The 27214-nt window shown below is 33.5% G+C and overlaps 2 protein-coding genes, 1 long non-coding RNA gene, 1 other non-coding gene and 2 pseudogenes across 7 annotated transcripts in view; 4 read left to right on the forward strand and 2 right to left on the reverse strand.

The window, feature by feature from the left end:
• Window positions 1–805: 805 nt before the first annotated feature.
• On the reverse strand, window positions 806–1428 carry LOC144557085 (proline-rich receptor-like protein kinase PERK3). The gene is made up of 2 exons (XM_078305626.1): window positions 1204–1428; window positions 806–1104 (listed from the first exon to the last, which is right to left on the reverse strand). Exons 1-2 carry the CDS (start codon window positions 1415–1417, stop codon window positions 806–808), a joined length of 513 nt encoding a protein of 170 aa, XP_078161752.1. The 5' UTR covers window positions 1418–1428.
• Window positions 1429–2566: 1138 nt separating this feature from the next.
• LOC144556395 (uncharacterized) overlaps window positions 2567–27214 on the forward strand; it is a 58137-nt gene continuing 33489 nt past the window's right edge. Inside the window, exon 1 of the long non-coding RNA XR_013512368.1 lies at window positions 2567–2605. This is a non-coding gene — a long non-coding RNA (uncharacterized LOC144556395). The remainder of the gene's footprint in view (window positions 2606–27214) is intronic.
• LOC144556391 (scarecrow-like protein 9 pseudogene) lies at window positions 6802–9492 on the forward strand (annotated as a pseudogene). Of its 2 annotated transcripts, none has more exons than XR_013512366.1 (2): window positions 6802–6914; window positions 7514–9492. The product of XR_013512366.1 is annotated as a scarecrow-like protein 9 pseudogene, transcript variant X1 (transcript). The 2 variants fall into 2 exon arrangements; XR_013512367.1 differs by having other exon boundaries at window positions 7514–9141.
• On the forward strand, window positions 12711–17490 carry LOC144556390 (oligomeric golgi complex subunit). The gene is made up of 11 exons (XM_078304736.1): window positions 12711–13243; window positions 13328–13380; window positions 13463–13610; window positions 13698–13805; window positions 14221–14288; window positions 14467–14590; window positions 14804–14950; window positions 15055–15321; window positions 15742–16026; window positions 16116–16259; window positions 16838–17490. The coding sequence occupies exons 1-11, from the start codon at window positions 13019–13021 to the stop codon at window positions 17333–17335; spliced, it is 2067 nt and encodes a 688-aa protein (XP_078160862.1). The 5' UTR covers window positions 12711–13018; the 3' UTR covers window positions 17336–17490.
• LOC144557683 (small nucleolar RNA snoR77) lies at window positions 20658–20789 on the reverse strand. The gene has a single exon (XR_013512761.1). It is a non-coding gene; the product is annotated as a small nucleolar RNA snoR77 (small nucleolar RNA).
• LOC144556583 (stress-related protein pseudogene) lies at window positions 23363–24553 on the forward strand (annotated as a pseudogene). Its single transcript, XR_013512480.1, has 2 exons — window positions 23363–23587; window positions 23885–24553. The product of XR_013512480.1 is annotated as a stress-related protein pseudogene (transcript).

A 27214-nucleotide genomic window follows, 5' to 3' on the forward strand; every position in this document is an offset into this window, starting at 1 on the left:
CTGATAATGTAGTAGTTCATATAATGAAAACTTGACGCATTTATTTTTTCCTCCAAATTTCTGTATGGATACCAGAGTACTGATCTACTGTTAATCAAAACAGACAGTATCTACAAACAAAATAAGAATTACATAGTAAAATGACCGGCATTTCTTTTCTTGACCGAATTGAATGCGCGTACTGATTTCCTGCTTGTGATCATAATTTAGTAGTTCAACTGATAACAAAATCTTGGTGCATGATTTTTTTCCTCCAAATTTCTGTATGGATACCAGAGTACTGATATACTGTTAATCAAAACTGACAGTATTTTTTTTTTCAGCTTTTTTTTTTCAAAATATTGATGGTGAATGTCTCAAGCACCAAAAATAGTGTAATTTGTAATAACAGTAGATAAACATTAGCAAAACCATAAAGAATTTGCAATATTACCGCAGTAAGTATGTAGATAAGTAGTAGCATGAGCAACGTCAATTATGATGTCCAAACGATTGGCGAACTCGAGAACTTTTCCGTACTGACCTGTGATCGATGCATGTCATTTCAATGAACAGAAGGATATTTCTGGTTGTGTCAAAAATTAATTGGCGCAAAAATAAGAGAAAAACGTACTGTCGAGGTGCTGTCTGTGGTTGCCATTAGGCACCCATTCAAGCACAATTATCATCTCATCTTCAAAGAGCAAATAGCCATAAACCCCACCAAATTTATGTGGCTTATCTGCTGAAGAGTTGCAATCTCTGTCCGAAACGACTCGTCAGTGAGATGCTCATCATCGGCATTCTAAAATTGGAAAGGTACAAGTTATATATAGTTGTCTTGTTTTATTAAATGAGACCCAAAAATCAATATTGCAGTATTAAATGAAAATAAAAGAGAGAGAAAAGTGAATTTCATGATGAGATTAACCTTTTTAGCACGCTTGACAGCGACATCTTCGCTGTTATCGAGCTTTCCTCTATAGACAATACTAGAACCGCCTTCTCCAACAATCAGATCCATTGCAAACCAGCCGGTGGCTCTCAGTATCTCATCCCAAATAAATCTAACATTACCAGAAATTACCTCAAGCGACGCCTTTTTGTTCAAAACTGCATCTAACACTGAAATTAAAAAAAGAATATTAAGAATTGTTCTACCTTAACAGTAATAATACGAACACGACTACAAAATTAAGAAAAGATATAAGAGAGGTTGTTTACTTGGAGATGGGAGGTTTCGAACTTTCTCGCCAGAGCCCAAACCAATGCACAATAAAATAACATCTGACATGCGTTTCTTTCGTTTCTGGTTAGATTTTGGAGAAGGTGTTGAGAGGGTTCTACTGGTAAAACCTGATGACTGAGTAGAAGAATCTGAACTCTGAGTATTATACGCCTGATTCGCTGTGTTGTCAGTTCGACCACTCATCGGCATGTTTTTTGAAAAAAGAAAAATTAAGTTACTGATTTTTTCCTGTAAACAAAGGAGGTTGCAAGGGCTGATGTGCCAAATTTTAAAAATTTTGTGTGGGCTTGATTTGCCTGAACACTAGCAGATAACCTGTAGAGTGCAAGGGATTGTCCAAATCAAATAAATAAAAAATTGACCTTAAAAAAAAAAAAAAAGTTGAAACTTATAAGAGAAGTATTATAAAACTGAATCTGTGATCCAATTATAAATTTTGACCAACTGGTTTCTAGAACTATATGTAAATTTATGAAGAAAATACATGAAATTTAAATTAATTATGCCATATATACATGTCAGCAAAACGTACTAAAGGTTGCTATCTTGAAATAAACTATTAAAATACTGTGACAAAATAAATTAGCAAGAAAAAAAATTTGGAAAATCAGTCATATTGTCTGGAATCTGAACAAATTTGAAATACTAAAGCAAAGGCCATTCTAAATAGTTTCTCATCATTTAACATAGAACTTTTTTTTGGAAAATCAGTCATATTGTATTCGATAAGACGTGTATGGGTAAGTTTTTTTTTTTTCGTTAACTTATCAAATACACATTTTAAAATAATTATTAAGGAATTTTTTTTATTAAATCAACAAATATTTCTCGTTTTAAAATATATTTTGTTAAATATTACTTTTATTAAATTTATTAAATTTAGTCTGCGCTATAGTAACTTTTTTTTTTACTTGGTCCCTGCTTGTATATATTGTCCTCAGATAAGGCTAGATTTACATAACAAAGAAAATATTAAGGAAGAAAATCAATTATTTTTCTTTGATTTTGAAAAAACATAGAATCAAATGAAGAAATGCCCGGATGAAATAACTTATTCCACACTTACTCTGCTTGTAGATTCATTTTAAAATTTGTCTCTACTCCAAGCGAATTAAATTTAAACCATGATTTAAGCTGCCAAACCAGGTGTAATTATTATCTCTCACCCGCTTCCCTTTTTGGGTTTTACAGGGTTCAATATGGCTGATCTTGGAGAGGCACACGCGAGTACTGAGCCTTTATGTATATGCAGTTATGATACCATAGTAACTTTTCTTTTGTTTACTGACTAGAGAGATTGTATATTATTTTGTTGTACAGTTCTCTAAGTTGTACCCTATGGTTAGTATTATTTTGAGATACATCTTGTATATTTTAGTTTTACCAGACATTTTAAAACTTTTACTACTGAGATGACATCTAATGGCTGTTATTGTTTATATTTCAAATTAAATCGTAAATGCCTTGTAAATATACATGAAACTGTATATTTACGGTAAGTGCTGTCACTGTTGGGAATTTCGGGGTGTGACAGTTCCTTTGGTGGCGGTAAGATGGAATAAACAACTTTAATCCTCCTTAAATTTACTCACAACCAAACATGACCTTATGCATTCCTAGAACAAATGGCAAAAGCTTTCTGTTTTACAAAATGCTCATATTATTCCAAGCATAAAATTAAAAACAAGGGAGATTCTAATCATGAGTGAGTCTATAGTACTATGCATATTACGATTTGGCACCGTGCTACGGCTCTATATTTGAGTTTTCAAATCCTAATGGTCGATCCGAACCGTTCATCCTGTTCTCCATATTAATATGTGTTTGGAGACCAAATTTTACATTTTTTGAAATTTTTTTACTATTTTTTTAGATTTATTAAAAATCACTGTTTTTGGATGGTCCAGAATTTTCAGATCAAGTGATTTTCTAAATATCTAAAAAAATAGTAAAAAAATTTCAAAAAATGTAAAATTTGGTCTCCAAACACATATTAATATGGAGAACAAGATGAACGGTTCGGATCGACCGTTAGGATTTGAAAACTCAAATATAGAGCCGTAGCACGGTAATAACCCGTGATATGCATAGTACCATAGACTCACTCTCTAATCATTCTATCAAACTCCTTTCCTTTACAATATCCTTTTCACCAAAGAGCCTTAATTAAAGAATTAAACAGGGGAGGGTTTAAAACAAAACCTCTCTTAGACATTTCAACGAGCAGACATAGTACATCTGTTAACTGACCTTATATGTGCAACCGATCTTTCAAGCAACCCCGAAACCAAATAATTTATCCCTAAAGAACCCAATGGCATAGTTCATAGCTTCTAAGAAATTATCCTCGATCTTTACATAAACAATCGATCATTATCCCCACGGTGAACTTGTTAGGATACGCATTTCTGTCAAGCATGCGCAAATAAAGAAGCTTTAGGTGCTTCAAGTCCCCTACTTTGTACATTTCATGTTATACAGTATTCAGGTCTAGTGATAATAAACTTGGCCAGTTCAAATTTACCAGCTTTGCATAGGCCGTGTGCCAAAGTTGTATGTAAAGCTACAAATGTCAGGTTTAATTCCTTTCTTAACCATATCAGTTAGCGGCTTCAAAACCCTAACAGGTTCATTTTGCCTTATAAATTATACTTGGGTCATGGCACAACCGCACAAGTAGTCAAAGAGTATATTCAAATTAATTTTCTATTGTGGGTTGTAGCCCCTTTTTACGCATAGTATCCACCTGATGAAATGCCTCGGAAAGCATTCCAGCCTGGCATAGCCCAGAGATGTACACATTGTATGTAACTGAATTAGGCTTCCACCTGGAAGCCTCCTCTTCAGCTTGTTTCAGTACCTGATTGATATATTCATAACTAATTAGCCCATATTGTATATACATAGATAATTGTACAGTTTGCTAATGCACAGATCAGTATCTAATTTAGCTATCGGAAACCAAAAATTCCCCAATTTTTTGTACCTTTCATTGTTTCCTTTTTTACCCCTTCTGGGGAGTACAAGTAGGGGTGCAAATGGATCGGTTACAGATCAGATAGTGGTAAAACCATATTCGTATCCATAGGGGCTCCAGTCCTTTGGAATTTTATTTGCTTCCCTCTGAACTTTTGATTTGTAATTAATGTTAAATTTAGAATTAAAATTATAATAATTTTTTTGAATTATAATTGGTAATTGGGAAATTAGACGTCAGAGCATTGTTTTTTTTTATATAATATCCGATTAGCTAATGAGTTTGAACCCGATTAACTATTTAAACCCGATTCATTATTTTTTTTGCCCCTCCCTGACAACAATTTTGGATCCGTCCCTGCGTATTCGCTTTTATTTTTCGGATACAGATACAGACGGATCAGATATTAAACGGATATGAATTTCGTTTTTATAATAGTGAATATCATAAACATTTTTATAATATATATTAAATTATATGATATATATCTACTTTTCCGATACAAATAATTAAAATTTAAAATCATATATGTAACTGTATACGCGAGGATATTCGAATATATCGAATATCCATATATCTAATTTTCAGATAGGGATCCGTCCGTATTCGGATAATATCAAACACACTGTAAGCCTTCAAGATGCACGTGCAGGTTCTCTCAGTCGGCTGCACCCCTCTCTCAAGCATTAGATCAAACACATCAGATGCCTCCTCTATGCACCCTGTTGCGCACAGCACTGCCATCAAAGCACCAAAAGCAATGACATCAGGTTTTTCAATGGAGAAAAATGCAGAGAGAAGAATAACTGGGCATGACCGCATGAAGGATAGAGTGGGGAAGGCGGAGAGAGGACGGTGCGCGAGGGAAAGATACAGGTAAATATGTTGACAGAGTAACTTTTACTTCATGCAGCGCAGAATCAATAGAGTCAAATCACCATTGCATTTGACTCGTGCTCTGTATAAAGTAAATACTAATCTGTTAATAAAACTGATTGGAACAAAATTGCAAAAACAGACTTTAATATAACATATTTTATTATATATTATGTAGGATAATTATTGATCGGTATTAATAATGCCGAATTTTTTATTAATAGAAATAAAATAAAAAAAATATCGAAATTCGAGAGCAAATTATTTTCGAAAAATAGGTAGGATGGGTTGTGTTAACCCGTCCCACCGGACGGGTCTAATTAACCCGTCCCGGTTCCCTCCTTAATCACTTAGCTTAATCAAATTCATTCGCGCAAAAAAAGAAAAAAAAATACCCGGACGGTACTACACAACCCGTCCCGGATCAAAAAAAAAAAGAAAAAAAAAAAAGAGAAAATCCGGACGGGTTAAGTAACCCCGTCCAGAATTTCAAAGATTTTTATATTATATTATTATATTATATTATATTATGATTTTATATATATTATATTATTATATTAATATACTTATATATATATATTATATTATGAATAGAACTAGTTTAGTTGTGCTTAAGTTCACCAAAGTGTTTGATGAGCTTAACTCCAAAACTTATTAAATCGGTTTCAAATGACGAATCCAAACCGTTAGAACCTGCCTATCTTGCGAGTGATGCATCTACATGTGAAAATTTTAAACGTTCGAATTAATTTAGTATAAAGTCAAGCGGTAAAAAAACGTTCAAAAAATAAATGCACTAAAATTAATCTTTACCGTTAGTGCATTTATTTTTTGAACGTTTTTTTACCGCTTGACTTTATACTAAATTAATTCGAACGTTTAAAATTTTCACATGTAGATGCATCACTCGCAAGATAGGCAGGTTCTAACGGTTTGGATTCGTCATTTGAAACCGATTTAATAAGTTTTGGAGTTAAGCTCACCAAACACTTTGGTGAACTTAAACACAACTAAACTAGTTCTATTCATAATATAATATATATATATAAGTATATTAATATAATAATATAATATATATAAAATCATAATATAATATAATATAATAATATAATATAATATAATAATATAATATAAAAATCTTTGAAATTCTGGACGGGGTTACTTAACCCGTCCGTATTTTCTCTTTTTTTTTTTTTCTTTTTTGTTTTTGATCCTGGACGGCGGACGGGCTTACTTAACCCGTCCGACAATTTTTTTTTTTTTTTTTGATCCGAGACGGGTTGTGTAGTATCGTCCGGGTTTTCTTTTTTTCTTTTTTTGCGCGAATGAATTTGATTAAGCTAAGTGATTAAGGAGGGAACCGGGATGGGTTAATTAGACCCGTCCGGTGAGACGGGTTAACACAACTCATCCTACCTATTTTTCGAAAATAATCAACAGTGCTCTCGAATTTCGATATTTATTTTATTTTATTTCTATTAATAAAAAATTCGGATTAATAATGTGCTGGAAAGATTTTATTATTAAAGAATTTGTAAAAATCTTAACTTGTTATTTAATTTATTCTTTTGTGTCACTCAAAATGTAAGGGTTTGAGCTTAGTAGAGAGCCAACAAATTAATCAGGCAACTGTTGAGATGATAGATCCATGAACCAAACCAGGTAGAAAATTCACTATGTTGACGGTCAAGAAAGCAACATAACTACTAAGATCGGTTGTTATATGTGATCATCTCTCTCTCACTAGAAAAATTCCAAACTTCTCAGTATAATATCTAGAGACCTTCTTCCTCAAGCATCTAGGTTCTACCTAATTGGTGATGCTCTTTTGAGGTATGCTGAAAAATTCTCTCTCCGAACTTTTTTTTTTTTTTTTCAATTTTTTCAGACAAAAGTGGCCTCAAAACTCCACCGACTTCATTGATCATCGTTAAAATTAGAGCGAAAGGAAAACTATTAAAATTAGTTTGGCACCCTTTTTTCTTCTTTTAATGATACAATTCAACGAAAGAATTATTACCTAATTTTATAATAAGTAAATCTATTTTTTCTTTCTCTGGACTTTAGAAACAAAACCAAGTTTTCATTTTTCTTGTTTTATTTATAGAACTTTCATTTTCTTTTCTGAAAGTTAATGCAGGACACTATTAATGCATTAAAAATAAGGAACTTACCAGTAATTGGCATTGATATTTTTTAATTAAAATATTTTGTTGATTTGTTACTTGTGTGTTTTGCTAATGATATAAGATATATGATCTAACTAATAGCTAGATTATTTCAGTTCTTTTTAATGCTTTTTATACTTTATTACTAAACTAATCCTAAATAGCTAACTATTAATGGTGAAATTGAAAAGAAAAGAAAAATCATAGAATAATGTTATTCAACAGTTTCACTTCACTAATTGGATTCATTTATGAAATTTCTAGATCAAATTTTCTATCAATCAAATTTTACAAGTTGCAAGTAACATGGCGTTGCCGAAAGAGAACAACACATGGTTTTTCAACTCGAATGAATTACACGGTTCCATTGATAATTGTAATCACACAAACTTCTCACAAATTATCCTTGATAAAGATTCATACAACAACCTTTCTCTGAACCAACATGAGAAGTATGATATACTTTTAGATCCAACACTAGACTACATAAGCCGGTATTTATTGGAGGAAGAAATGGATGAAAAGATTAATGGTTATCAAGAGGCAGCTCTTAGGAACGTTGAGAAACCCTTTTATGATATCCTTGGACAGAAGTATCCACCTCCACAAGATAATCAATTGGTATCAAAACAATCAAAGGTAAATCCTGATTTTACAACTTCTGATTTAAAAGATCAAGTAGGTCTGACCTTTAGTGAGAGTTTGGAACAACACCCGCGTATAGAAAAATTGCTGGCTACTGAATTTCAAAGAGGTGTAGAAGAAGGATTGAAGTTCCTTCCAAATCAAAATAGATTATCGATTAATTTGCAAGTGAGCAATCTCTCACTTAATCCAATGAAGAAATGTGATAGCAACTCACTAGAGATCAAATATGGGGAAGAGAAAGAAAGTGATTTGCTAAATAAGGCTAAGGGTAAAAAGAATACAAATGATGCAGACTTGGAGCTTTTGGAGGGGCGAAATTGCAAAATACCCATGATCTCCTGTGAGGAAACAATTAGAGATGAGATGTTTGATAAAGTATTACTATACCATGGGGAAAACTGTGCAAGAAAAGAAATAGCTAGCCTAAGATAAATCAAGGAGCTTGAAGCAAACTCATATAATGAGAATAAAAAACAACACGACCCTATCAATCTCAGAGCACGCCTCATTTCCTGCGCAGAGGCGATATCTATGAATGATAACAAAATTGCTAGTGAACTTATACAACAAATAAGGAAGGAAGCATCTCCTATTGGAGATGGGATTCAAAGGCTTGCATGTATTCTTGTTGATGGGCTAGAGGCACGCTTGGCTGGTACAGGAAGTGCGGTCTATCGTCAATATGTCACAAGGCAAGTACGTACCATCGACTATCTAAAGGTATATCATATGCGCACGAGGGTATCTCCCATTTTGAGAGTTTCATATCATTTTGCTAATGAGAGTATTCTCAATGCCATAGGTAATGCATCAAAAATCCATATAGTTGATTTTGGCATTGCTTTTGGATTCCAATGGCCATCTCTAATCCAATCACTTGCAAAAAGAGAAGGTGGGCCCCCGAAACTCCGAATTACTGGGGTAGATTTGCCTCAGCCGGGCTTTCACCCTGCGGAAAGAATCGATAAGACAGGAAAGAGGTTGGAAGATTATGCTCGAAGTTTTGGAGTTCCTTTTGAGTATCAAGGGATCACCTCACAGTGGGAGTCCATATGTATTGATGATCTTAGTATCAATGATGATGAAGTGCTTATAATTAATAGTTTGTATAGGTTTGGTAAAGTGATGGATGGACCTTTACTAGACAAGAATAATTCTAGGAATATACTCCTCGGTCTGATTCAAGAGGCCAAACCGAAGATTCTCATTCAAGGAATATTTAACGTATCCTTCAGTCCCTTCTTCATCACACGGTTTAGAAAGGTTTTGTTGAACTTCTCCAAGTTTTTCGACATGCATGACGCATTGGTCCCACGAGATAACAAGCATAGGCAACTAATGGAAAGAAATTTGTTGGGTCCTTCTATTATTAATCTGATAGCATGCGAAGGATTAGATCTGGTCATAAGACCGGAGACCTACAAGCAATGGCACATGCGAAATTTGCATACTGGCTTTGAACAGCTTCCGATAGATCCAAGTGTAGTGAAAGAATGCCATGGAATGGTTAGAAATGGTTATAACGAGTCATTTTTTAGTGAAGAAGATTGTAATTGGTTCCTTATGGGTTGGAAGTAGGGGTGCAAACGGATCGGATAGTGCTCAACCCATATTTGTATCCGTATTTTTTTTTCGGATACGGATACGGGTCGGATAGTAATCAGATACAGATACGGATCAGATATTAAACAGATACAGATATGGATCGGATATTTTCGGATACGAATACAGATACAGATATAATTCGGATTTCTAATTCAAAATATATATTTAATTAACTTGTTACACCATTACAAAATATATATCTAATTAATTAAAATTCACCAACATAAATATAACTTTAATTAAAAATACCAACACAAAAGATCCTCTTTAAAGATATTCTAATACAAAAGATAAATAGACACAAAAAAAATTCTCTCAAGTCTTAACATATCCGGATATCCGAAAAATTAAAATATCTGGATCCGGATAATTATCCGTATCCGTATCTGTATTCGATTTCGAAACTCAACCCGTATCCATATCTGAATCCGCATAAAAAAAATCCGTATCTGTATCCGAATTCGCAACTATCCGTATCCGAATATCCGAATCGGCAAAAATTCGGATACAGATCCGGATTCGGACGGATAATATCCGACCCGTTTGTACCCCTAGTTGGAAGGGTAACATATTATATGCTATTTCATTGTGGAAATCTAAAATAGAATAAGTTTGGAGGTCACCTTCTAGTTAGTTTACATAGACTTAGAAATTTTAATTTACTTCTCTAGCAAAAAAAATACTCATTTATGTATCAAAATACAGGACAATTGAATTAAACCACTCTACAAATATTGTTTTTATTTTTCTTCTTGCAGTTTTTCCTTTTATTATTTGCAGGTTGGGATTAAATTTATGTAGTAATCTAGGAGTATAATAATGATGTTTAGAATAATTAGGGAATTAGGTGGGATATTTAAAATGTGATTAGTTGGTAATGTTTAGAGAAGTTAAAAAAGATGGATGTATAAGTTTATCACATTCATGTAATTGATATGAAAAAATGGATATGTTAATTTGAGACTTGTTATCTTGAACGAGGCTATGATACATGGCAATGTGTAGATTAATCCGTACATTGAATTTGTATCTCTGTTTTCAGAATCCAAATAATCAATCCGAACCGTTCAACATTATTATCGTATGAAAATATTTGAAAATCAAATTTTATATTTTTTGAATTTTTTTTTCCGAATTTTTTATTAATATCCAAATTTTATATTAAATTTAAAAAAATATCCGAATCGGTTGGTTTTTTCGAAATCTACCCATTCCGGAAAAAAATTTTCCGGAATTAAACTCTAAATCCGGAAAAAAAATTTCCGGAAACTCGGTTCTAACTCCGGAAATTTTTTTTCCGGATTTAGGATTTCTTTCTTTTTTTTTTTTTTGCTAAATCCGGAAATTTTTTTCCGGATTTAGGATTTTTTTTTTTCAGTTTTTATTTATAATTTATTTATTTTTTGCATTGAAGGATTACAAATATTTAATATATTTTTTAAAAAATAGATGAAATACTATATAATTTGATTTATTCGAAAGACTGCTACAAATAATCCGGATCAACATTTTTCATGCCGGATTTTTTACGGTCGTAAAAAAAAATAATATAATATAATATATGTATATGTATATGTATATATAATATAATATAATATATGTATATGTATATATATGTATATATAATATAATATATATGAAAATGAAGATATAAAATATGAGGTATGATGTGGTATAAAAAATATGAGGTATTGGAACCCTCGGTTAGTGCCTCAAAAATTCAGTTTAAGTTTTCGTTCAACGGTAGGCATTCAACGATTGGTATTTTCAAAGTTTTCAAAGTCCAAACAGATCGTTGAATGCCTACCGTTGAAACGAAAACTTAAACTGAATTTTTGAGGCACTAAACGAGAGTTCCAATACCTCATATTTTTTATACCTCATCATACCTCATATTTTATATGTTCATTTTCATATATATTATATTATATATACATATATATACATATATTATATTATATATACATATATATACATATATTATATTATATTATATACACATATATTATATTATATATACATATACATATATTATATTATATATACATATACATATATTATATTATATAAACATATACATATATTATATTATATTAATTTTTTTTACGGCCGTAAAAAATCCGGCATGAAAAATGTTGATCCGGATTATTTGTAGCAGTCTTTCGAATAAATCAAATTATATAGTATTCCATCTATTTTTTAAAAAATATATTAAATATTTGTAATACTTCAATACAAAAAATAAATAAATTATAAATAAAAACTGAAAAAAAAAATTTCCTAAAAAAAATATTTTCGGAAAAAAAAATTTCCTAAAAAAAAAAAAAAATCCTAAATCCGGAAAAAAAATTTCCGGAGTTAGAACCGAGTTTCCGGAAAAAAAATTTCCGGATTTAGAGTTTAATTCCAGAAAATTTTTTTCCGGAATGGGTAGATTTCGAAAAACCAACCGATTCGGATATTTTTTTAAATTTAATATAAAATTTGGATATTAATAAAAAATTCGGTTTTTTTTTACTATTTTTTTAAACAATTACAAAATCACTTGATCAAAAAATTCAGGACCATTCAAGAGAAGTGATTTTCCACCTACCTAAAAAATAGTAAAAAATTTAAAAAAAATATATAAAATTTGATTCTCAAGTATATTTTTATATGATAATAATGTTGAACGGTTCAGATTGATTATTTAAACTTTAAAAACGAAAATATAAATCTAATACACAAATCGATCCGCACATTGCAATGTACCATAGTCTCCCTCTATTGTCTTTGTCGATCTCTTTTATCCATTCTATCATGCCCAAATTCTTCGAGTCTGCATCGTTTGCACTAACTCAAAAGAGTATTTTTTGGATTAATGCATATTAAACATCTCATTGTAAATAGAGCCCATCCGGTCCTCACTTATGACATAGGAGGGTCTTTAATATTTGTACAAATCTAATCCGTACGAATCTTAAAATAAATTGTAAGGTTCAAATCTATTAACTCTAAAGATTAACGCAGAGGATACAAATTCAAATTCTTCCACTTTGCACGATCCCACGTCTAGGGGAATTCGTATCCTCTCAGGTATTGCAGAGGATCAGCCTCACTTTACGGTATCAGATTCAATTTCAACCGGTTTGGTATTCGGGCTGCAATAGGGGCAGTATTTTTGGGCTTTGAGATTCGTGCCAAGTTAAAAAGAACGGTTCAGATCTAGTAATTGTAAAAGATTCCCTTATCAGGTATTGGAGAGGATGTGAATTCCATCTAGGGACCCCTAATTCTGATCGTACAACCTTTTTGACGAGAAAAAGACTAAACATTCAAAATGGGTCTAATTGGGCTTGTATTAGGCCCAAGTTGATCTCTATATGCCCGGCCCATTTAACTCGCGCGCGCTTCGTCTCTCCCCTCCTTCGCTGACTCCGGTCTGTCAGATCGCAGATCCAGAGTTAGCACAAACCAGATCCAGCAGAGGAGGGAGACTGAGAGAACCAAACTCGAGTCGGATCACGCACTTCAACCATGTCAACGGCGAGCACACTGGCGCCGGGAGTGGCGAGGAAGCTGAAGAAGGTTCTAGACACACGCACCACCGACAACCCCGACGTCCTTGCTTCTCTTGCCACTCTCTCCACTTTTTACGCGGAGAACACCCCTCAGGCACGCCGCAACCTCAAGTCATCCATCGAACAACGCGGCCTCACAATCAATGATCACTTCCTCGATGCCTCTCTTCCTGCTCAGTTGGTTCGTTTCAACCTTTTCCCTGCATTTTTCATTTTTTTTGAATTGAAATTGGTTGCTTCGATGATTGACTTCGTTTTACTTTAGGCGCTGGATAGAGTTGAGAAGGAGGTAAACGTGCTAACGCAATGCTGTGACCAGTAAGTGCCACCATCTCTCTGACTCTCTTGCTCTCACTTGAATCAATGCTCTTGTTTAAACTTTCTTTGAATAACTTTTCAGGATTGATAAAGTGCTGAGCAGTTGTAGTTCGAGTACGGGGGATATAATTAGTACCACTGAGAGGCTTCAGCAAGAACTAGAGATAATTACTCAGAGACAAGAAATAGTTTCGTGTTTCCTTCGTGACTACCAGCTGTCGAATGAAGAGGTGTGAATTTTTTCAAGTCCAAAAAAGATCCTTGAATACTCTTATTTGAGATTTATTTAATACGAAGTAATTCTTTTGATTTTCTAGATTAATGCTTTGAGGGATGAAGAGCTCAATGAGAAATTCTTTAAAGCACTGGCGCACGTTCAGGAGATTCATGCCAACTGCAAGGTTTTATTAAGGACACATCACCAGGTACTGAAATTCAGTGATAAATATACCTTTTGTGTGTCATTTTTCAAAAGTAGAAATATTCTGAAATTGCATTGTAGTCGGTGTTCAGATAAGACCATTTAACTATCACATTTGTTGGCAGTTTGTGGATACATGAAATGCATAGAAAGCTCATGTTGCTAACAAGTTCACCTCTTTTATGAAAATTTATCATGTTTATGTAATAATGTTCAGTAAGAGATTAGTCTTTAAATGAAAATATGTAACAATTTAACTTAGATCCAAAAACTTACTAGTGTTTATTTAGGTTAAGTCTCTTGATATTAATTTTATATAAGCAACAAATTGTGTTAAGGTTTTTCTAAATCTATTAAATTGCCCTATCCGATAAATGAATACCTTTCTCATGTATGTTTTTGTTTAACTTATGAAACAGAGAGCTGGCTTGGAACTTATGGATTTGATGTCTGTATACCAAGAAGGGGCCTATGAACGCTTATGCAGGTAAGTCAATTGCATTAATTTATTATTTAGTGATTTTCTACCTATTTAAAAAAATAGTAAAAAATTCTAAAATGGAGATATTATCCATAGTACGGACCAATTTGTGCTATGCATAGTGCGATAGCCTCACTCATTTTTATTTGTATATTAACCCAAGTACTAATTTGTCTTATATCAGGTGGGTTCAAGCTGAATGCAAAAAATTAGGTGATACTGATAACCCTGAGGTTGGTGAGCTTCTTAAGAAGGCCATTCGTTGCCTCAAGGAAAGGCCTGTCCTCTTTAAATACTGTGCAGAAGAGGTACAAAGTTATCCGTAATAACACAATATTTCTTTCATTTTCTGATCAAATAATTTTTTTAGAAGTCCATGTCAATGATTGTGTCTATTGAGTTTTGAACCCGTGATCTTTTGGTCATTGTATCAATGGTTTACCACTAAGAATCAAGCCATTTGCTGATATAATACCATCTCATGATATTTTTTGGGAAATTTTGTTACATAACTTGTGTAGGTTGCAAATATGAGGCATAATGCCTTATTTAGGCGATTTATTAGTGCTCTGACAAGAGGTGGGCCTGGAGGCCTTCCAAGACCTATTGAAGTGCATGCTCATGACCCACTTCGCTACGTCGGAGATATGCTCGGTTGGCTGCATCAGGTATATAATTTGTAAAATTAGCGTTCATTATCGTCTCATTCTTTTTGATATTTCACCAATATTCTGTTGTGACTTGTATTTTATATTCCTTACATGCACTGAAGGCGTTGGCGTCAGAAAGGGAACTGATACTGGTGTTGCTAAATCCTGATGCTACAGCTGATTCGGGGCCTGCAGCTAGACGCCTTTCGGGAATTAAAGAGACTGATGCTATGCAAAAAACAGAGGGGGACATAACCTTTGTGCTTGATAGAATATTCGAAGGGGCTTGTCGGCCTTTCAAAGTTAGAGTGGAGCAAGTGTTGCAATCTCAACCTAGCTTTCTAGTCTCCTACAAGCTCACTAATACCTTGGAGTTTTACAGCTTTACAGTGAGTTTTTTTTTGTTTTACTTGAAATCTTTTATTTGTTGGAACAATAAAGGTTTCATCATTGCAAAGTTGATGTGGTTGAGTTATTAATCAACCACATTTGTCTGTTATATATAGGTTCGGTAGCACCAATGATGTTCAGTCTCATTAGATCATTTTTCTTATCTTTTTGTTTTTTAATTTATTTCTGTACTTCTGTATTTTTGTTATTTTTTTTCTTTTTTAGTTGTTCCTTGGTCTTATTGTATTGTTTTAGTTTATTTTGTATGTTTGAATCAAGGATTAAACATCATTTCCACAATGAAAGACACTACTGTTGTTGGTAATGACCAGATTTCACTGTACCATAATGTACCAGTACCAAGCAATATGGTAAAGCTTGACATTAACTGATATATTCTCATTGCAACTGTATTGTAGATATCAGAGTTGCTGGGAAAAGACACAGCACTATGCAACACAATAAATTTATTGAAGGATGCAGCACAGCAGACGTTTTTTAACATAGTGAAGAGCAGGGGAGAGAAGTTGCAGAGGTACCCTCCTCTTGTACCAGCCGACTTATCACCTCCAGCAGCGGTACGGGAGGCAATATCAGTAGTGGTGGAGCTGATCCAAAGCTACAATTCAATCATGCTTCCTCCTTCCGCTCCAAAACCTCCTTTCCTCCCTGTCATTTCCTCTCTCCTTGATCCCATTGTTCAGGTCTCTCTCACACACACTCAATCCCCCCCCCACCCCCCTAATGCGGAGGACTTATTAATTGATATTGTAAATTTTTCATTGAATGGCAGATGTGTGAGAAAGCAGCGGAAGCACATAGATTGAAAGGAGCGATTTCAAGAAGAAGAGCTAGTTCTGAATACAGCTCAAGCGGGAGAGATTCATTATCCTCTGTAGATGCTATTCTTTCAAAGAACTTGTCTGCTTCAGCCCAGGTTACTTTTCCAGCATTAATAATCAAAACATTTTTTACAATATTACCATGGTTGCATCATGCTTTAGTTATTTCCTTGAGTGAGGCTATGATACTATTCATGGCGCATATTGATCTATACGACAGATCAATATCTCCATTTTCGAAGTCCAAATAATCAATCTGAACCATGCAACATGATCTCCATATGAAAATGTATTTGCAGACTAAATTTTACATTTTTTAGAATGTTTTTACCATCTTTTTAGATAGTTAAAAATAACTTGATTTAAAGATTCTAGACCATTCAAAAGTAGTGATTTTCTACGTATCTAAAAAAATAGTAAACAAATTCTGAAAAATGTAAAATTTAGTCTTCAAGTACATTTTCATGTGGAGGTCATTGAATTCAAGCTTTACCATATTGCTTGGTACTGGTACATTATGGACCAATCTGCACTATGACGAAAATATTGATCCGTAGTACGGACCAATCTGCACTATGCATAGTACCATAGCCTCACTCTATTTTCTTTTATAGAAGTGAAATTTAAATCAAACTAATCCATTGAGATTGTTTTTTCCCCCTTCTGATTGCAGAGTGCTGAGACATCATCCAAAATATACCTCATCAACTGTCTCTCAGCAATGGAGGAACCACTTGTATCCCATCCGGCAGCGTCAGGTTATGTGAACAACCTCCGGTCCATGATAGAGAATCACATAAACCTCCTTGTACAGAAAGAAGCCGATGGCATGTTAACTCGGTGTGGTCTCTCTGACAAGATAACCATCATAAAAGAACAACAGAAAGAGGGTGGTACCCCACTGTCAGGTATTCCCGAGACTTCATCACATGCACTATCAGAGAGCCTTAGAGCATTCTTTGGACTGGTAACTGAAGGGTCACTTCCAGAGTTTGAGCAGTTGCAAACCCCGAGGCTGCGATCTGACGCGTCTTCCCATCTGGCAAGAACTTTGGCTGGAGTGTATGATATTGTATATGCAGCTGTTATGGATCCAAATAATGGGTATGCTGATGCTAGGTCATTGGTCAAGCATTCTCCTCACGACATTCGCACAATGCTTGCCATTTAATATTAATTTTTTTCTTTATTTTTTGTTTTTTGTTTTTTCGCTCTTGTATTTTTCCTTTTCATATTTTTTTCCAATGGGATTCTGAGGTGATTCTTATATATAGGAAGGCAATTTATAAGATATCATATTGTTTAAATATACATCTATTTTTGCCAGACAGCCAGAGCAGTTGCTGTGTATCTTGTTACTGTAATTTAGATGATATAAGATAATTTCAGCAATTTACATATCCATTCGTTTGGCTATATCCTCTTCAGTTCTTAAGTACTGAGTGGGTGGCAGTTTGATGTCCAATCCGATCCTTTCGATCTGCATCAAGATTCATGTGTATTTGATCAGTACAATTTTAATGTGGATTGAACGGCTTTGACATGACATTGGACTGAATTTGGTCCTATACGCATCGGACCTCTCCCGATTTCTCGAGCACCACTGAAATCCTGTCAAAAACTATTCCTTGCAGCACTGAAGAAATACTTTATAGAAGTCGAGCTGTTCTGTATCAGCAACTGATCAACTGTACCATCTCCTTATCGGTACAGGGTGTTGGTTCCTTTGGTATGAATTGTTATGCTAATGATATTTTTATTTTTTATTTCTATTACAAGACTAGAATATTTACTGTGGCGTTTTGTCTAATATGTCGTGCGAGGAAGGCATCCGTATATGAGGTCTAAATTGCAGAATTTCTTGTATCAGGTTACAAGCAATTAAGAAAAGCTCCATTCAAAGGTTCTTACTAATTATAACGGATTAAGACATAATATTAGTAAAAATACACTTTCACAAATAATGAAAATAAAAACACCTATTTTCCTGGTATATCAAGGGGTGCAAACGGATCGGATACGGATCAGATAGTGCTAAAACCATATCCGTATCCGTATTTTTTTTTCGGATACGGATACGGATCGGATATTAATCGGATACGGATCGGATATTAAACGGATACGGATACGGATCGGATATTAAACGGATACGGATACGGATATAATTCGGATTCTTAATTCAAAATACATATGTTATGCCATTACAAAATATATATAGCCATAATTAAAATTCATCAATTCACCGACCATATCCAATTAATTAAAATTCATCAACATAACTATAATTCAAATCAAAATATACCAACACAAAAAATATTCTCTCTAAACATATATAATTCTAAAATAAAAGGAGATAGTTTAATAATATTTTGTTAAGCTATTATCATCTCCATCTTCTTCTTTTGTTTTCTCTATAGAATAAAAAATTGATGCTGCACAATCTGAAATTAAAATAATAATTGAAATTAATATTTGATTTTCAAAAGAATCGAATCAGAAATATATCATTTAAGAAATTGAATTAAGAAAAGATGGTTTGAATAAGATATATAAAATTGTTAAAATTTATATTCTGACTTTTTTCTATTAATCTGAAAAAGATTAGATAATTAACTTTATTTCAATTATATACATGACTAAAGGTTAGTTAATTCCTGACTATTTTAGAATTATATATGTTGAATCTGCTAAAATATGATGATCGAATCTGCTAAAATAGAGATGCAAAATAAAATAACAAAGGCTTGAGAGTTGAGACATTAAATTGATTCATATGCACCTGTGATCATTAGAGAAGGTGCAGCAGCTGCCATATTTTTTTTGGAAGTCTTAATTAGTCTCAATTGTGTGTGAAATAAGAAGAGGGGAGAATGAGGCTTCTATATATTAATTTGTCTTATTTTGACAAAAAGTATCATTAATTATTTCTTTTAGATTAAAAAGATATTACGCATAGAAGGGAGACAAAGCGGCATAATAATCAATATAGCCTCCGCTCCAAATCCCAATGAAATAAGAAATTTGAACCGTCGCGGAGAAAAGAGAATTCAAAAGGTTTGATTTTGAAATTTTTTTTACCGGATGACGGATATCCGTTTAATTAAAAGTTACGGATACGGATATTATCCGTATCCGTATCCGCTTTCAAAAATTAAAACCATATCCGTATCCGTATCCGCACAAGTAATATCCGTATCCGTATCCGCAAATTATCCGTATCCGAATATCCGTATCCGCAAAAAATCGGATCCGAACGGATAATATCCGATCCGTTTGCACTCCTACCGTATATGAACTTTTATTTACAAATTAAGCTATTAATGAAACACATTGCTTTGGTTCATATTATGTTTTTATTTCATAATACATCTTGTAGACTTGTACAAATTTAAAAATATCACCCTACAGTATCAAATACATCTTAGTGGCACAAGGGATTTTTGCTGCCGTGCATTCTACTTAATCACATTCATATATTATATTAAGAGGACTTTTCTGACAACCATTATTAAGATAATATAAGCAATAATAATTGATAAGCATTAATTTTACTTGTCACTTGATTAAAGTTTAGATCTAAAACACGTCCCAATTTTCATATTTTGCTGTAAATTCATCCATTTCATTGGCTTTTATTGATTTTTGGCCAAGACAGAATTATAGCAAAAAACGCAACTTGTTTTTACAACACTTCCTACAATTTTAAACAATTCAACAGCACTTTCTACAATTCTAAACAAAGATAAAGAGGTTGTCAAAAGCACTCTTCAGGAACAAACAATTCCAGTTCTCTTCTTATCAGATTAAGAGACAAATTCCAAGTGTGAACTCCGTCATCTCAGGACCTGCCAATAAACTGGTATTCAATTAATTCAATGACAGAAAGCAACTGAAACAAAAATTAAGGCGAGTAACATTTAAAAAAGGGATGAATGTATAAGAATGTATGTGTCATGGCCAGTCCAAAGAGGCACTGCTAAAGAAGCAAAGTCCCCAAGGCAATGGAATATGAGACCACCTTCAACGGAGGAACTCGGTACAGAGAACCTTCAACGCCTAAAGGCTCTTTCTTTGACGTTTACCTTGAACTATACAAACACCTATTTTTTTATTTGCTCCAATTAAGGTAGGAGATCTCTCGCCATTAAGAGATCATCCCGTCATTGATTAATACAATAAATTATCAAAAATTGATTGACTCATGGCCAGTCCAAAGAGGCACTGCTAAAGAAGCAAAGTCCCCAAGGCAATGGAATATGAGACCGCTTTCTAATGGAGGAACTAACTAGAAAAGCTGAAAGCTTTACAAGGAAGAACCATCGACATATGAAAGCTTGATTTCTGACGTTTACCTTGGAATTTACAAACAAAACAAATGGTTTGCTCCAATCAGGTTGGAGGTTTCTCACCCTCAAGAAATCCTCCCGTCATAATGTCAAAAAAATACCAAAAATTAAGAAAAATTGATAAGAAATTCATTTGAATTTGTTGAAATTGTGCTTAGGTATTACTAGGTTAGCCTCAACGAGAAAATTTCCCCTCAGCTGACCTGAAGAACAGAAGCAATTTATCTCCGAGCAAAATAACACCTCCTTTGTCATTGAAAAAAGATAAAGAGGCTGCCTGAAAAATTACTCGTTTTCTCACACTGAGATGAGATTAATTCAAGCCATCAAACTAATTTACAAACAAATTGAAGAAAGAAAACGAAAACAATGCAAATGGAGAGATGGAACGCGAGAGAGGAGAACGCCGCAAAAATAGAAGAGGGGCCGCTTGCATAAATATAGAGAAGAACCCTAGGTTTGGAAGCACAGAAAAGATATGAAATGACAAATATACCCTCCGCCGTCACCGACTTATAGACCCCAGTAGTGAATGAGTAGATCCGGACCGTTCTTTTAACTTTGTACGAATCTCAAAGCCCCAAAATACTGTCTCCCTGATAGTCCGAAACTTAAAGCGGCTGAGAGTAAATCACAAACCGTAAAACGAAGAGAATTTTTACATAAATTGGAGAGGATACTGTGAACCAGTGTTGTAAAAAACTTACGTTTAGATCGATTAGTCGTTAGCGGTAATTAAACTGTCACAGATTTTTCTGATTTAATAGGCTGTTTATTTTCGATTCATTCTGATTAATTGTTTGACATTACCATGTCCGTCCAACAACCGAATACCGTTATTTACCATAATGTTGTGGACCATTTTTTTTAACCTGACACGAATCTCAAAGCGGACTCATAAAATTTTGGTAAGTATCAGATTTAGTTTGACCCCGACTAGAATTAATCTTGACGGTCCGTTTATATAAATTGCATATCAGATACATGTGGGATACAGACTCTTCAGTGGTTCAGGAAATGGCAAATATTACGGAACCGTATTTTGTTTTCTTGGAAATTACCGTCACTAAATTTAGGCTTGAAGGTAATAATATATAATTCTTTTTAGGAAAAATGATTTTTTGGTGTACCAGAAAAATTAAATTTAGACTTATAACACATCAGTCACATTATATCATTTTTTTTTAGTATAATCCATTTACTAAAGCCTCCCTCGAATTACATTATAATCTATAAAAAGTCTATAAAATGATAACGCGTCCTTATAACATTTTATCTATGCGACACGTGATTAACACTTTTTTAGTAAAGAGTACATGAGTAATATATTAATTTAAAATGGCTTTTAATAGAAAAGATAGTAAATTGAGTAAATTTGTGAATTTTGTAAATTCAGAGAGATAAATAGTATATTGTAAATTTTAGAGGGCAAAATTACATAATTTGGAGGTTTTTGAGGGACATACATGAAATTCCCCCTAATTAAGCCTGTATTAGAAGTAAGAACGAACCTTTCATTGCTCATCCAAAAAAGAAAAAAAATAGTTCTCATAAACCATTCAACATGTAAAAAATCTAGGGAATTGGAAATGACGATTATAGGGTAAAGAATTTTTTGAAAATTGTTGGATTATAAAAAAAAGAAATTTTGAAGGATAGCAAATTTATCATGAAAAAGAATAGGGTAAATTTCGCTGGAGGTCACTAAACTTTGTTATTTGTCACGAATTGGTCACTCAACTTTGATTTGTCCCTTTTGAGTCACTCAACTTTGTTATTTGTTCCAATCAAGTCACTCAACGTTTTCCATCCAAATTTTTAACGGAATATGCTAATTCCGTTAGTTTTTTGGATGGAATATGCTAATTCCGTTAAAATTTTAGAAGGAATGGGTATATTCCGTTAATTTTTTGGACGGAATAGGAATATTCCGTTAAAAATTTGGATGGAAAACGTTGAGTGACTTGATTGGAACAAATAACAAAGTTGAGTGACTCAAAAGGGACAAATCAAAGTTGAGTGACCAATTCGTGACAAATAACAAAGTTTAGTGACCTCCAGCGAAATTTACCCAAAAGAATAATTTCAAAGGAGAGCTCTCATGGTTGATGGTTCGCTTTCACAACTGCTATCTGCATGTCGATCCAAATATTTTGATTATTTTGTTTTGAAATATATATCTTCTCACATGTTCTCGGTCTTGGGAGATCCATCCATAATTTCATATTTGAATAAGAGAGAAAATTGAGGTAAGGCATGAAAAAAACCGCATCAAAAAGTCCCAGTTTCGTTGACTAAGGAAACCCGGTCCGTTAAACCGGCTTCTTTTCAGCCGAAATACGGTTAAATTTTCATGAACCTAAGGGCTTGGTCGGCAATGAAAATTTTTATTAATAGGAATTTTTGAAAATAGAATTGTGAATTTCAATTATTTTGTGACAAATCGATGTCCTGATCTCTCTCAATTTTCTGTACAAGGGCAATTTTGAATTCTGATCCCATGAAGTAACTCAATTTTTGAGTTTTGATTCAGATCGTCTAAGATGCTCTAACACGAATCTTAAAGATCTCGGACCCTTCAAATAATACTGCCCCCGTCTAAACTAAAAATTTAGATTACTTTAGGAGATCCGAACCCGGCAGTTTTTCCCTCTTATCACGGTGTAGTCTTAAATTATACTTTTTATTTTTCAAAGTACGGTTGTCCTTTTTATTCGTATAAGCACTCTTTGAATAATATTTTTTGGTAGTAAATAATCAGACGATAGGTTTTTTTACTATTGTAATTAGTTAAATAAAGAATTAATTGCTCATTCACACTTATTTTCTCATCTTTAATTATGAATTTGTACATGAAGGGTGAGGAGGAGAGGCTAAGGTATATTAAATTTGTGCACGGTGCAGCTACATACATGCTCGTATGTGTGGCCACATTATATGCATATGCCAAGGAGCGGATGGGCCCTCTCAAGCCGGGAGTCGTGACTGTTGAGGAAAACGTTAAGGCCATTGCGCGTCCGGTCTATGACAAGTTCCACCACGTGCCCCTCCACATCCTCAGATTCCTTGATCAAATGGTGAATTCTCTTTTATATTTGTCATGTTTAAGTTAATTTTTGTATAGAGCCAATTAATGTTTTAGTTCTGAATTGAAATCAATTAAGGGAAATGTTATATAATGGTCTCATACAATATTTGTGAACTACAAGAATGGGATAGTATCCGCGAGGGTAAAAAATGACTATCTAGGATATACCGATAGAAATGTGCTTTTTCTATTAGCAACGGGAGTATCCGCGAGGGTACACTGACAGTATCTGTCGTGGCCAATATTATTCTTGAGCTTAACCTTCTTTATTCGTGGCAATTCTTAGGTGTCCAAGTTTGTCGAGGAAATAGAGAAGCACATACCCAGTCTCATGAAGGAAGCAACACACATGGCTTGTTCAGTTGTTGAAGAGGTGCACCGTGCTGGTGCGGCTGGTGTGGTCGGCTTGACAGTTGGAATAGTCAACAATGCAATCTCTCATATTGAGCCAGTGGCAAAGGACCTCTATACCAAGTATGAACCAAAGGCTGAGAAATATGTTGTCGCCGCATGGCGTGCTCTTAATCATCTCCCATTTGTGCCCCAAGTGGCGCATGTTGTTCTTCCCACTGTAGTCAATTTGTCTTACATGTACAACTGTTTAGTTTGCATCGGTGCTGAGGAGGGATATAAGGTTGCCACTTTCCTGCCATTGGTACCAACTGAGATTATCATTAGGGTTTTTGCCGTGGAAAATGATTGGATCCAGAAGCAAATGAGAATAATTAGTGATATTGATGAACACTTTGCTCTACTGGAGTCCTCATTTGAAAAGCGCTTAGCTCAATTGATTGATCGTATGGATAAACGAACAATGCAACTTGATGCCACTATTGACAAGTTACTCAGGATCCAACGAGAAAAACCAGTCGATTTAGTTGCAGCAGGATTTAGAAGACCAAATAAGAGTCTCAACAAGGATTTATTGATAAATCTTGTTGATAACTCTTATTGATAATTAGGATGAATTATATTATTTATGTTTTATGTTTTATGTTGTTGAGACGATAATTGCATGCAATTTTAGGTTGATTCCAAAATCATTCTTGCTTTTGTATGTTTCTTCTTCTTTTTATCCTCCTCTCCATTTTATCTTTCAACTTTGCATACTAATATTGTCTGATATGGTAAGTGTATTAGCCTCTATCCAAAAACAAAATAGTTTTGAATATTGTGGGTGAGATGACTGGGACACAATTTGTGAATGAATGAATGACACAAGGGAGAGAGCATACAAGCAATAATTCAAGATAGAAAAGTATAATCTGGTACGGGCTGAAGTTCTTCAATAGAGGGGAATTCTATCTCTGATATCGAGCCGTTGAGATTGTTCAGGTACAAATCTTCCCTATTAAAAAAAAGAAGCCAACAATTAGCAACAGAAAATAGGGTGAGGATCAATGGAACTTTTTGCAAAAAGACAGAGATAGAACCTGGGTTTGAGCTACCAAGTTTTATTGCAGAATTTCATACTAAGAAAGGATGGATTGTCAACAATTTGTAATAATCCAACTGAGTTCAGTCCTTCAAGGTTTGATGTAAGTTTTTCTCATAATTAAGTGTATTGATTCATTGGAGCAGCAAGTCTTATGCATTTTAAATTAGACACTAAACATAAACTTCACTTTCTCCTTAAAAAGGGAAAATAGGAAGACCCAAAGCTGTACAGCTTTTTGGTATTTGGGGCAGGAGGAAGAACATGCTTGGGTATGAATTTACCAAAGGTGATGATGCTGATTTTCCTCCATAGACCTGTTATTATTTATAGGTACATTTTTTTTTTAGCTTTCTTTTTTAAGGAAAAAAAAAAAATCTTCTGCACAATTTAGTTTGTCTTTCCTGTATTGAGGAGATTAATCTTTTGTTTTGTTCTGATATTCTATATTTTTAATAAAGGAACACACCATATCTAAAGCTCATATATTAAGTTACCATTAGTATTTAGCTCTCTTTTAATTATGTTTCATTATTTTGATTAATTTTTGATAATCAGGTGGAGGTTGGAGAAATGGGTTATGTTTCCAAGGTTCAGAAATGGCTGTCCCATTACTGTATTTCAATTGCAAGGCACATGAAATAAAAGACTTCCTATGGATTAAATGTAATATGTTGTAATGTATATAAAATTAGCATATTTTAGGTTACCACATTAAGCATGCCTGGTTTTCTAGCAGAAGAGATTCACTCAGAGGAAATGGATAGGAGAATCTACTGTAGGGGACTGCAAAACTGGTTGTAGCAGTAAAACTGGTTGTACCAGTAAAACTGGTACAAAAATTGACTTTATTGGATTCTAGACAGAAAATTGAAGACAACTATAATAATCAATGAGTATTGCAAAAGTGGTTGTACCGGTAAAACTGGTACATAAATCGACTTGATTAAATTGGAGACAAATATAATAATCAATGAGTATTTCAATTAGTGGTTGTACCAGTAAAACTGGTACAGAAATCGACTTGATTGGATTCTAGACAGAAAATTGAAGACAAATATAATAATCAACGAATATTTCAATTTGGATCGGCTGTTTGGACTTTGTATCCAACAATTTATAGTCCAAATAAAAAAGAGCTTATACATTACAATGTACTGTAGCTCTGTATATATTGAACAGTCTGAAATATTTTTAGATTGGTGAAAATATAAAGTTTGATCTCCAATGCATCGATCACATTGAACAAGTTCGAATTTCAAATTACGAACCTTAAATGCCAAGTACCGAAAAACTTGTACTTTGCGTTTGCTTAGCATCTGAACAATTATCATACTCTAAAATTGTCGATGATAAAATTAATTAATAATAAAGGAATCGTGAACCCAGCTTGCCAAAAAAAAAAAAGAAAAAAAAAGATCAAAATGTATCTATAAGGTCCAGGCCCAATCAACCTTACCTTGACCTAATATTCTAAAGAAGCCCAAATCCAGCTAAAACAGTCCAACATGTAAAATATCTAGGGATTTGGAAATAAAGATTCTAGTATGAATTTTTTTTATAAATTGTTGGATTATAAAAATTTAAATTTTGGAATATTCGACAAAAATAAATTAGAAGTAAGATTAGATGGTCTTTAGATCAGAAACCCAGAAATTAAATGTTAGCAAATTTATCATGAAAAAACATAATTTCAAATCTTTTGATTATTCTGTTTTGAAATATACATCTCGGGAGATCCATCCATAATTTAATATTCAAATAAGAGACGAAATTGAGGTAAGGTGAGAAAAAAAACCACATCAAAAAGTCACAGCTTCGTTGACTTAGGAAACCCGGTCCGTTAAACCGGCTTCTTTTCAGCCAAAATACGGTGAATTTGTTAATTATTAAAAAAATTTCATATAAGCTATTATCACGTTTGATTATTGAGGAAGGATCCACTTACAACGTTTTTTATGACACCCGATTACAGTTTACATTTTCAAATTTTTCAAAGTCCAAACAGTCGATCCAAATCGTTCAACATGATGGATATATTAAAATGTGCTTGCAAATCAAATTTTATGTTTTGTTTGAATTTTTTTACTATTTATTAAGTATTTTGCAAAATCATTGCTTTCAGACCATTGAATTTTTGCATCCATCTTAATAAATAGTAAAAAAAATTCAAAAAAATGT

Source organism: Carex rostrata, chromosome 7, assembly GCF_964058835.1.
Source record: "Carex rostrata chromosome 7, lpCarRost1.2, whole genome shotgun sequence".
Classification (NCBI taxonomy): domain Eukaryota; kingdom Viridiplantae; phylum Streptophyta; class Magnoliopsida; order Poales; family Cyperaceae; genus Carex; species Carex rostrata.

Bases quoted from the DNA above. Each gene is read 5' to 3' on its own strand.
- LOC144557085 (XM_078305626.1), bottom strand. From the start codon at position 1,417: ATGCCGATGAGTGGTCGAACTGACAACACAGCGAATCAGGCGTATAAT. The intron at 1,105-1,203 runs GTAAACAACCTC...TTTTAATTTCAG, and splicing joins TCGAAACCTCCCATCTCCAA to TGTTAGATGCAGTTTTGAAC.
- LOC144556390 (XM_078304736.1), top strand. From the start codon at position 13,019: ATGTCAACGGCGAGCACACTGGCGCCGGGAGTGGCGAGGAAGCTGAAG. The intron at 13,381-13,462 runs GTAAGTGCCACC...ATAACTTTTCAG, and splicing joins CTAACGCAATGCTGTGACCA to GATTGATAAAGTGCTGAGCA. The intron at 14,951-15,054 runs GTATATAATTTG...CATGCACTGAAG, and splicing joins TGCTCGGTTGGCTGCATCAG to GCGTTGGCGTCAGAAAGGGA.